General features: G+C 40.5%; 1 protein-coding gene across 11 annotated transcripts in view; it reads right to left on the bottom strand.

Moving 5' to 3' along the window:
• Window positions 1-12,750, bottom strand: part of AFF2 (ALF transcription elongation factor 2) — a 535,938-nt gene that overhangs the window by 96,237 nt on the left and 426,951 nt on the right. For all 11 annotated transcript variants that reach the window (XM_061408662.1, XM_061408665.1, XM_061408666.1 and 8 more), the window contains one exon: window positions 5,580-5,617. In XM_061408662.1, the coding sequence (XP_061264646.1) occupies window positions 5,580-5,617 (38 nt within the window). The remainder of the gene's footprint in view (window positions 1-5,579; window positions 5,618-12,750) is intronic.

Below are 12,750 nucleotides of genomic sequence, written 5' to 3'. Positions count from 1 at the left end.
AAGAGGCTCGACCCAACATCCTCGAAGCTATATTAATCTAACATATTCCTTTAAAACTTAAACAATGTGGTTTGTCCCTCATTTCATGAATGCATAAGGCAGAAATTAACAGAAAAAGTATTATGTGTATATGTCCATGTGTGTATATAAATACATGTATTGTATATGTGTAATGTTTATAATGCATGTGCTTGTATGCATCTCCATGAAACTAACATCAAGTATTTCCTCAAATAAACATCACTGTAAAACACAATTTCAAGCTTTGGCTAATGTTCAAGAGGTGTAAGAACCATATATATAATGTCGCTGAGGTCTATAGCAAGGAAGGGACATATCCAGTCTCATACTATGAGCTAGTGTTAGGTTCAGGATTAGACCCCAGGTCCAAGGGTGATTTGTTTATGCTTAATAACTAACTAGCGGACTAATGATGAGTCCAGTAAAAAGGTAGAGGTCTTCAATGCTGTCCAACTCTACCAAGCTCATTCTTTTATCTGGATAAGCTCTGAGGGCCCTAAGCCATCATTTCTTTGGAGCCTCAGTTTCCAGCCGGTCCCTTTACTGTCTGCCACCTCAGCACCAGTTTCTCAAGCCAGCACTCTCTGAAGTCCTGGTGCTAATGTCTCTTCCTCTGCTCCCCTCCCCCAGCTTCTCCAATAGTGATAACTGGAAGCACTTCTGTCTTGAGAGCTTCCCATGTACTTTATCTGTCCCCCACTTAGCAAACCTCTCTCTATCTTGTATTTAGTTCTTTACAAACCGATTCTATCTCTCCTCGTGGACTCTAAACTCCTCGAGGGTAAGACCTGTGTCAGATTTATTTTTAATTCCCTCAGCATCTATCACAGTTCCCGGAATGCTGGAGATCCTCAATAAATATTCATTGGATGAATAAATGAATAATGTACACACATCATGGTCAGGAAAATCTTCGTGGCCATTTGTCATTTTCAATAATGAAATCACCGTATCTGTAAGATGGATAGGTTCCTAAATAAAGCTGTAATTTCCTAAGCAGAGTGGATTCAGATCCTGATTTGTGAAAGACAACCATCACGTTGTTTAACTTTGTTAACGTGTAAATGCAAGGAAGAATTTTATGCTTGATAACTGCTTCTCCTTCCACCCCCTTCTCTCTCTCTTTTGGTAACAGATGTCAACCTCGGTTAGATTCAACTCAACTTATTAGTGCATGGCTTTTAGCCAAAAGCAATTCACATTTGCAGAAGTGTACTATCACATATGTCTTAATAACAGAAATGTGTTTTTTAAAAAAATGTATGTGATAAGTCACATATGGTAAAAGAAATCTGTACATCTCTCAGGCCTTATTTCCACAACGAAGCTTGAAGATAATTGCTGCAGAATGTTCACATACAAGTGAAAGTCTCTCTGACACATTAAAGAGGCACAGTTTGAACATACTAATCAAGCTTTGATACTGGCATGGTTCCAACTGACTGATAAGTACACCAGTATCTCTTGTCCTGATCACTGATCTTAAGAATGCACAATTTTGATTCTTATCCTCAGAGATAATACTGAATGCTTCAAGGTAATGTCATTAGTGTATCCAGGTACATTATGTGCTTATATTCACTAAGCATATACTTAATTTCTCCTTTGTATGGAGTATAATTAACATGTACCACCCTCTCCCTATGGTGATGAAAGAAGCTTACAACCATGAAGTTATTAATAAGAAATTAAACAAGTGGTTGAGAAATAGGGAGGGAGGAGATGAAGCTTTAGAGAAGAAAATATGCAAACTAAATAATATTGTGAATCATTTACCCTCACTTGAACTGAAAGCTTACTCAGCCTTAGTTAAATCTTGGGAAGTAATAGAATTATAAAAAATGGCTTTTGCAAGATATCCATCTACACACAACTTGAAAAACTATCAGTATACTGTAGCTGTGTGTTGACTAGTTTCTGAGGCATCACTGTCCCATGAATGGATCTCATATCCATGATGATCTTCAAAGATCTTGAATTTGGAGTGGTTTCTATACTCTGAATGAGGATTAGGTGATACATCGGCCCCAGAAAGTTCCGAACACAAGATGAGAGCTCAGTAAACACAGTACCTACTCAATGTTTTTGGAGAAGGAAATAGCAACCCACTCCACTGTTCCTGCCTGGAAAATCCCACGGACAGAGGAGTCTGGTAGGCTACAGTTCATGGGGTCACAAAGAGTCAGACATGACTGAGCCATTGAGCACTCAGTGTTTTAGAGGGCAAAAAGACAAAGGGTTCATAGTTTAACACTCACCATCAGAGAAAAGCTTACATGTGCACTTTTGCCTACCTGACTAGCCAGAGCAGGGGTCAGCAAACTGTAAAGAGCCAGATAAGAATATTTTTGGTTTGGTGGTTTGCACAGTCTCAATTCTGTCACTGTAACACAAATGGAGCTACAGACGATTTGGGAACAAATGAGTGTAGCTGTGTGCCATAAAACTTCTTTTATGGACACTGAAATTTGAACTTAATATAATTTTTACATCTCATGAAATAGTCTTCTCTTGAATTTTTTCCCCACCACTTGCCAAACTCTGCACCAATCACACATAATGATCATCTGTACCTATCTGTGTTCATCCTGAGTTGTAAACGCCTCTAGACCTCCACTTTTCCAACAAGGCTGAACATTCTTTCCAATGTATGCTCCCACAAACGACTGTGTGTTAATTCTCATATACAAGATCAAGCCAATAACTGGTCAAAGGCAATGCAGTTAGTATCAATGTGGTAATATTTTACATGTGGCATGAGTCAGAAGACTCTTGAGAGTCCCTTGGACAGCAAGGAGATCAAATAAGTCAGTCCTAAAGAAAACCAACCCTGAATATTCATTGGAAGGACTGATGGTGAAGCTGAAGCTCCAATACTTTGGCAACTTGATGTGAAGAGCCGACTCACTGGAAAAGACCCTGATGCTGGGAGAGATTAAGGGCAGGAGGAAAAGGGGATGATGGAGGATGAGACGGTTGGGTGGCATCATCTACACAATGGACATGAGCTTGAGCAAACTCAGGGAGATGTTGAAGGACAGGGAAGTCTGGCATGCTGCAGTCCATGGGGTCACAGAGTCAGATACGATTTAGCAACTGAACAACACAAGTCAGAAGAGACGGACACCTTGCTCAGTTACAACACAAGAGCCCTTCAGTCCTGATGCTCCACTAGGGTCTTATTAAGCCTCCAGGCTAGGTTCCTGAAAGGATTGCTTTCTAGGACGCACTCAATTTGTTTACTTGTCTATTAATTAAAAAAACGCATATCAAACCCTAACCCTACTTTGGGTAGCTGTGCATTATGTCTGACTGAGACATATTAGAAACGGAAAGAGGACTGCCATACACAAAACTTTTTAAAGCCTTGTTTCTGCTTTGCCATCAGGCAGTGTAATTGAACCATTCTCTGAGCTGAGATTCTTGTCCCTGAGCTGAGGTCTTGCAGAAGCCTCTCTTTTTAGAGTCCTCAGACGGTTGTGGCTAGGCAACTGAATTAGGTAGCAGGTATTAGGTACCAAATACAATAAGACACTCAGACTCACACTGAGAGTGGTATCTTACTTAATTAGAAGACAATTTTAAACACCTACCAGTTGGTTGTGATTTAGGCTTATTATTAGATTTTCAAATATATTTAAAAATAAAATATTGTTTTATGTTCTATTAGTAATCCTTTGGCTCTTCTACTTTTCCTGTTTTCTCTTTACAACATTCCTTAAAGTGATAGACATTAGATACAGTCTGTACTGTGAATTAACCAGAACTCATAAAAAATGTAATTATCTGTAGGGTAGAATTCTCACAAGGAATAGACAGAAAACTGGTCCTACTTCCTGGCCATTAGAGTATGATTAAATGCAGCCCTGTATGTTGCCAATGGGCTGTCTTCTGCATGCAAAGATGGAGCTTGGGATTCACTTCCTATTGGGCACGCTTGAACTTGGAGATGTTTGTCCCACTGAGGGCCAGATTTACACTCCTCCAGTCCCTGCCCCAACCCTTGTGACCTAGGGCATGCATCTGCCTGTGGGTGGACTGGAGAAAGGGGTACAGTTGGACTGTGGGAAAGAAGACCATTAATGGCCCACGGAGGGACTCAAGTTCTGGCCTTGGCCTCATTAGCACCATCCTCTAATCCACGGAGCTTGCCTACCACAGGCTCGCAGTAGAGAAGCCTTCCAGGCATAGACAGAAAAGAAATCAGGCTGCAGAGACGATTTCACCCCCTATCAAACAACCAGACAACAATTGGGCTACTAAAAATGCTCCCATAAACAACGATAGCAAAATACATCTCCAGACCACAGAGCCCTCCAGAAGCTATAAAAAACTGATAAGGAATATTCTGAGGCCTCAGAAAACAAAATTTAAACACAAAGTACAAAAGAAAACCTTTTGGAAAAATGAATTGGAACTTACATTTAATGGTGTGCTAAACACAACCCTGGTGATTTGGAAAAGTTAATTACTTTTACAAAACACAAGCAGCTCTCTGTCATTGGCATTAGCTGATCCATTCTCCCAGAAACTATTAAAAATCCAGTGTACTCCCAACTATATAACTATATATATCCAACCCTATCAATAGTAACATTAAATGTGAATGGATTCAACAATCTAGCCAAAAGGCAGAGACTGCCAGACTGGGGAAAAAACAAGATTTAACTATATGCCATCCACAGGAGACACACTATATTAAAAGCTACAAATTAAAAAAAAAATAAATCAATGCACTTCTATTTCTGCATTTGATATCTACTATAGTGGAAGTTGGCTGACATAAATTAACACGTTGTAGTTCCTAGAGACGTGATGTTACTTGACCCGTAGTAACCCAGCAAATAGAGCAGGTCTTCCCTAGCCCACATGCTGGTGGACTGGTATGCATCATAACATGGTAATCAGATGTCATGAAGCCAAATGACAAGACAGACATCTTTAATTGCAAAGTCTCCCTTCTGGAGGAGACAGGATGTACTATATTTAAAAGACTGCTGTGTGGCTTGTTTATAATTTAAGAGTGTCTCATAAAATGCCTTGGAAATAGCTCTCTGTTAGCTAGAAAAACCTTCAGTTAAATATATTTTTATGAGCTTTTCATTAACAGAGTGCCGAGGCCTTGATGCCGAGGTGCCAAAGCTCCCCACGTGGCTGGAAATCACTTGGCACATTTTCAGTCACTTACGTCTCTGTCATAGGTCCAAGGTTTGCAATTAAAAATGTAATCTTTTTAGCATGTGCAAAACCCAAAGGCTTGAAGTACTATGCATTGAATATGATTATAATAGTATTTGGCAACTATTCATGGATGGCACATATTAATTTATGTAAACCAGGCATAACTTGGAGCACTTTCTCATCAGGACCACAGGAAAAATTGAAAAGCTGGTCCCTGCTCATTGAAGGTTTTTTTTTTTCCTTGCTTGTTTTGGTTTTTGTTTTTAAATCGTCACGAATAGAGATGAACTCAAAATCAAGGTCTCTTTTATGACCTTTTTCACATGCTTGGAGTCCATTCAAATTAACATTTCCAACTAATAAAAAAAATAACTTACTTCACAGGATTATTCTTAGGTTTTGCCTTTTCAACAGCCTGTGAACAGAAGAAAAAAATGCAATTAGACAACATTAGCAGGCATAATCTTTGCAACTAGTTACCAAAACAATAAGCAATATAAAACGCTCTTCAGAAACATGAGGAGTTAACCAAGGCAGGCTGCTGGAGATAAGCAGACTGGAGGTGCAGAAAGCAATTTCCGTCTCCTGGGGAGCATGGTTACCAGTCCAAGTACAGCTTTCAGACACAGGCAAGCATAGCCACAGTCGCCTGGGAAGTTCAGCGGTGCCCATGCGAGTGGGCCCTTAGGCTCATGACTCCTTCCTCCTCTTCTCATCTTTTCCTTACATATTTTTTAAACCTGAGCCCTCTGCTTCTGGAAAACAGAGATCATGAAGAACTCCCCCACTCTACTCCATCCTTTCATGTTCTGGAAAACAGCTAATTTCAAAAAGGACCACACTGCCGTCCACATGCTGAGACTCAGTCCATCCTTCCTCCTGACGCCCCTAAATTTTCTGCATGGTTTGCCTTTCTATTTGGTCTGACCATCTGTTGATCACTGTAAAGGGACTGATGACTTACAGAGATCTTGTCTCTTGGGTAAAAGAGGACAGAGACTCTGGTTTATTGTTTCTTTTTTTCTGTTTGTGTGTTTTCAGCTCAAATAAATTGAGATGTATACCCACTAAGGAGAGACCAGGTGTTTGAAATGGACCTGTGAACTTTGTTTATGCTTGACTTAGGACTGAAATTTTAGAATGAAAACTATAAGCTCTCTGTGTCTGTCTGTATGTTTATATGTCTATAATTCAGAAGAGTCTTTCCCTCTAATTATGTGAATATGCAATATTTTCCTACCTCTGGATAATACTAACCAATTAGATTTTATTTTGTTTTGTTTTGTTTTACATATTTACTATTTTTTTAAATTTTATTTTATTTTTAAACTTTACATAATTGTATTAGTTTTGCCAAATATCACAATGAATCCATCACAGGTATACATGTGCTCCCCATCCTGAACCCTCCTCCCTCCTCCCTCCCCATACCATCCCTCTGGGTTGTCCCAGTGCACTAGCCCCAAGCATCCAGTATCATGCATTGAACATGGACTGGCATCTCGTTTCATATATGATATTTTACATGTTTCAATGCCATTCTCCCAGATCTTCCCACCCTCTCCCTCTCCCACAGAGTCCATAAGACTGTTCCATACATCAGCATCACTTTTGCTGTCTCGTACACAGGGTTATTGTTATCATCTTTCTAAATTCCATATATATGTGTTAGTATACTGTATTGGTGTTTTTCCTTCTGGCTTACTTCACTCTGTATAATAGGCTCCAGTTTCATCCACCTCATTAGAACTGATTCAAATGTATTCTTTTTAATGGCTGAGTAATACTCCATTGTGTATATGTACCACTGCTTTCTTATCCATTCATCTGCTGATGGACATCTAGGTTGTTTCCATGTCCTGGCTATTATAAACAGTGCTGCGATGAACATTGGGGTACACGTGTCTCTTTCCCTTCTGGTTTCCTCAGTGTGTATGCCCAGCAGTGGGATTGCTGGATCATAAGGCAGTTCTATTTCCAGTTTTTTAAGGAATCTCCACACTGTTCTCCATAGTGGCTGTACTAGTTTGCATTCCCACCAACAGTGTAAGAGGGTTCCCTTTCCTCCACACCCTCTCCAACATTTATTATTTGTAGACTTTTGGATCGCAGCCATTCTGACTGGTGTGAAATGGTACCTCATAGAGGTTTTGATTTGCATTTCTCTGATAATGAGTGATGTTGAGCATCTTTTCATGTGTTTGTTAGCCATCTGTATGTCTTCTTTGGAGAAATGTCTATTTAGTTCTTTGGCCCATTTTTTGATTGGGTCATTTATTTTTCTGGAGTTGAGCTGGAGGAGTTGCTTGTATATTTTTGAGATTAGTTGTTTGTCGGTTGCTTCATTTGCTATTATTTTCTCCCATTCTGAAGGCCGTCTTTTCACCTTGCTGATAGTTTCCTTTGATGTGCAGAAGCTTTTAAGGTTAATTAGGTCCCATTTGTTTATTTTTGCTTTTATTTCCGATATTCTGGGAGGTGGGTCATAGAGGATCCTGCTGTGATGTATGTCAGAGAGTGTTTTGCCTATGTTCTCCTCTAGGAGTTTTATAGTTTCTGGTCTTATGTTTAGATCTTTAATCCATTTTGAGTTTATTTTTGTGTATGGTGTTAGAAAGTTAGATTTTAAATCCCTTACACTAAAGGAGCTTTATTGTGATTGACTTAGAGATAAGAGATAAGTATTCATATAATTGGCCATTCCCAATACTTCAGAGGGGCTTCCCAGGTGACTCAGTTGGTAAAGAATCTGCCTGCAATGAAGGAGACAGATGCCAGTTTAATCCCTGGGTCAGGAAGATCCCCTGAAGGAGTAAATGGCAACCCACTCTAGTATTCTTGCCTGGAAAATCCCATGACAGAGGAGTCTGGCAGGCCACAGTCCATGGAGTCACAAAGACTCAGACATGACTAAGTGACCCAGCATGCAGGCACACACACCATATTTCAGAAATATCCTCCTCCTCCACATACACCTGCTTGGCTTATGACAGGATGGGGAGGGAAGCACAGAGGGAATGGTCATGGGTACATCTGGGGATTTTTAGATCTAGGATGGGAAACTCTATACCCTGTATTGCTCCAGCCACCTGGCTGCACCTGCTTGGTGATAGAAAGGCCAAAGTACCCATTTCTAAAATCATTTTTATTAGTAGATACCACAAAAAGGCAAGAGCTGACAGACAGCTCCGATCAATTTCCTTCCATGGAACCTTTAAGAAAACACACACCAAATCATCGAAATGAGGAAATCTCTGGGCCTCTCGGCCTGCGTCCCTTAGACATGGAGCCTGGTCCCACTTTATTGCTGAACCCATTGATCTGTGTACAGTCCATTTATCATTCATGAAAAGAGCTAGTGATCTTCACAGTATATTAGAAGAAACAACTCAGATCATCTGTCAACAGCCCTCTTATTTCTGTTTCCCTCTCCACAGGGATTGCATCTCCTTCGATTCTTCTGGAATTAAAATGTTGCTAAGCAACACAGCTGGGGGTGCTGATGGCAGAATGGCTACAGTCTATCAAACTGTTTAAGCACCTGGAGGGTTTTAGTGATGATTTTTTTCATACTTCTGTAGCATAATTGTGTAATCAGAACCAAACTTGTACTCCCCCAGATTCTTTTAGACTGTAGAAATAACATTCAGAATGGTAAGCGTTGAAGCAGTGGTTCGCCAACCTCGAGGTTCTTCAGACCCTTTTAAAAGGTATACACTTGGAGACCTTTATATTTGTGAACCCTGGAGTGGGTGATGGCTAAGAGATGAAGAGAATACTGTTACAAATTCGAAGGCAGAAGCAACCATGTGTAACAGAGACGATTTATAATCTAACATTGGATTGACATTCCGAGTGACCAGTGCATAAGCATATCGAAACTTTCAATCCATAACAACAACCCAAGCACTTGGAAGCAATTTGTTTGAAATTGATGAAATATTTCCTCAGTTTAGACATTATTGTTGGAAATCCAAGTCCTTTTCTTCCATTAAGTCTCAGATTCTATTGTTGGATAAATATCCATTAATATTTGGGTACTTTTTCTTCCCTGGTGGCTCAGAGGGTAAAGAATCTGCCTGCAATGCAGGAGACCCAGGTTTAATCCCTGGGTCAGGAAGATCTCTTGGAGAAGGAAATGGCAACCCATTCCAGTATTCTTGCTGGAGAATTCCATGGACAGAGGAGTCTGGTGGCTACAGTCCATGGGGTTGCAAAGAGTCAGACATGACTGAGTGACAAACACTTTCACTTTTCACTTTGGCTTGATAGGCAAAAGTTATTTTCTCACCATCTGTGCCTGAGGTTGAATTTTCACAAATGGTGGAATCACAAGAAAGTGAGGGAATGAGGTAACAGGTGAAAATGAGGAAACAAGGACAGTGTCTGGCTGGCCCGTCATCTCTTACAAGTGTTTAAGATATGAATGCCTATCTCTGAGCAATCCCTTAAAGGGTGCTGAAAGGAAGAACCAGTGTCTGGCAAGGAGTAGGGGCAAGACCTTGACTATCACTACAGAATGTAGCCAGGCTGCATACCCACGTCTGCCTTCTCTACCACCTTTTCTCCCCCACTCCCAGCTTGTGGAATAAGACATGGCAGTGGGCTGAAGAGAAGCCATTGTGGGAATCACATGAATCTACTTTTCCAAATCCCTTAAAATCCAAACTAATCTGTTCCTGAAGAAGAAAGGTTACCATGAAATAATGGGCATGGGGTTCCAGTGGTTTTCCTTTTTTATTACTATTATTTTGGCTGTGCCACGGGGCATTCAAGATCTTAGTTCCCTGACCTGGGATGGAACCTGTGCTCCCTGCAGTGGACTGTCAGGGAAGTCCCTGTGGTTTCCTTTTAAAGCAAGCTGGATGTGATGGGCTGAGCATGCCACTGGCAGGAGATGGGAAGGAGAAAAATCAAAGTGACATTGCTTAACCTAGCTTTGATTCAGTGATATGCTTTTGAAAATGTCCTCTCTTCTCTGTGCATCAGGACTTTCAATTAGACCCAGTTATTTCCCTCTGATCAGGAGGTACATAATCATGTTCACGGCCAGTCTCTTTCAAACATATGTCTTTTTATACAGCCATTATAGGAAAATAACTTCATTCAAATTAATTTTTTCTAGGTTGCTTGGCTATTGATAGAAAATATCTATGCTCAGAGGTTTTCTTTTTTTTCCCCTTTGGTATTTAACCCAAGATCATTTCAGAGTCCCCACAGCTCTAGTCAGATGCTCTCCTGTCATCTTCCCATGTGCTCATCTCCAAACGATATGGTTGCAGGGAATGTCTTCCAGGCACGAGAAACAGCTCATCATTTGTGTTCTCCACTTTCACTGTATTTTGACTTTGTTTTATATATAATATAAGGAATTCTTAAGAGACTACAAAGAAAAATTAAGTGAATTATTTGTGTGCAAAATATACATTAATACTTTAGGGCAAATAAAAATACTTTAAGGGAAAATAATTAAGTCTACAAAATATACAAGGACAAAATTCCTCTTTTGAAATCTTGGGACAGGAAAAGACGAGGGAAGTCAAAGTGAAATGATACAGCGTTAAGTCAGTGAGCATTAAGAGGATTACATATTGGGATTACAGCTAATTTTGAGTTTAAAAACATACATTAAAGTAATTTAAACTGATTGGAAAATGGAGGTTAGATAGTTAACACTTACGCTGCTTTAATTTGTAATGTCTATATGCTTTTTAAAACCTATATTCTACTTATTTGCTGTCATGTTTCCCCAACATGATACTTATCTTTCCATCAAGGAAGTTCTAGCCTAAGATAGGATGATAAATTAAGATGTTAAAAACCATAGTCCAATATGGTGCAATGAGAGGCAATGAGCTATATGTGGAAAGAATGCTGTGCTAGAAATCCACAAACCTGGGTTCTATTACCAGGTTTGCCATTTCCTAATCATGACATTTCCATCATCATGACATTGGTGACGCAGTTAACACCAGTGAACCTCAGTTTCCTCATTTTAAAAATGAAGACCATCATTCCTGCCCTGTCTACACCAAGAGTGGTTGTGAGTAGCCAACATCAATGACAGTGTTCTAGAAAACACAGCATACTAAGCAAAAAGGTGCATCTTGATTGTGACTGCATTCCACATGGGAATTGGTATTGGTGCATACATTTTTATTTTAACTAACTGAATTTTTAATTGTTGATTTACAATGTTGTCTTAGTTTCAGGTGGACAGTAAAGTGGTTCGGATATATATTATTTTCAGATATTTTTTCATTATAGTTTATTACAGGATATTGCATAGAGTTCCCTGTGCTACACAGCAGGTCCTTGTTTTTTACCTATTTTATATCCAGCAGTGTGTATCTGTTCATCTCGAACTCCTTATTTATTCCTCCCACAGATTCCTATATTTTTTACAGCCAGAGAGTTGATAGGCTTTCTGACCACTGACCAGGTTGCAGTATCAAATCTACGCAGTTAATCCAACTAGGATTATAGAAGCCATTCTGCTCCTCTCTCCATATCAGTAGTAGTTCTGGGCTGAACAGAATGCTTCTGTCTGCAAAGTCCTACTTGAGAAAGACTTTGATGTGTTTAGATCCTGCCAGACCTAGCCCAGCAGGAGAGAGGGCCCTCTACCTTCATACAGGCCTCCGAACCTCGGCTGGGGTTTGTGTTGGTGGTAGAGAGGTCAAGACACTTGAGATGCTGTGGAGGCACAAGTGCATGCCACTCTCCTCACTCTCTCTTCCCCTACAAGGAAGCCTAGGAAGCATCATTCTTTTCTGGGTGACCCCTCCTTTAGCTGTCCCTCCTCTCATGGGCTTCCCTGGCAGCTCAGTTGGTAAAGAATCCACCTGCAATGCAGGAGACCCCAGTTCAATTCCTGGGTCAGGAAGATCTGCTGGAGAAGGGATAGGCTACCCACTCCAGTATTCTTGGGCTTCCCTGGTGGCTCAGCTGGTGAGCTCAGCTGGTAAGGAATCCATCTGTAATGAGGGAGACCTGGGTTCTATCCCTGGGTTGGGAAGATCTCCTGGAGAAGGGAAAGGCTACCCACTCCAGGATTCTGGCCCGGAGATTTCCATGGACTGTATAGTCCATGGGGTCGCAAACAGTCAGTCATGACTGAACAACGTTCACTTCCTTTCCTTTCATACCTTACTCCATCAGGAAGGCTCTTTGCTTTTGCACTAACATTTGACCCTGAGGTTGGGAAGCTCCAGGGATGAACTTCCTCCATGATATAGGAGCTCAAGAAATTATATTCCCAGGGAGAAGAAGTTGTCTCCTTCCAAGGAGTGCTCATGACCTAATTCTTCCATCATTACCAGTGTTGTACTCTTGGTGGTATCCTGCTAAGCAGCAAATTTATTTCCTCAGGAGGAATGATGTGGCTAAGGACATGCTTAAGTTGCTCCCTCATTAAATCTAACTTCCTAAAAAGAACGGCCTTGTCTCTCTGTGAGGTAGAGAATCCTTTTGCTGCACCAAAGCTGAAGTGACTCAAGGACCACTCTGAATTACATGAACCATCAAATGTAGTTCTCATGAAAAAAC

Source organism: Bos javanicus, chromosome X, assembly GCF_032452875.1.
Source record: "Bos javanicus breed banteng chromosome X, ARS-OSU_banteng_1.0, whole genome shotgun sequence".
NCBI classification, from domain to species: Eukaryota; Metazoa; Chordata; class Mammalia; order Artiodactyla; family Bovidae; genus Bos; species Bos javanicus.
Note: the sequence above shows the minus strand (reverse complement) of the source record. Positions and strands in the feature narration are given on the sequence as shown.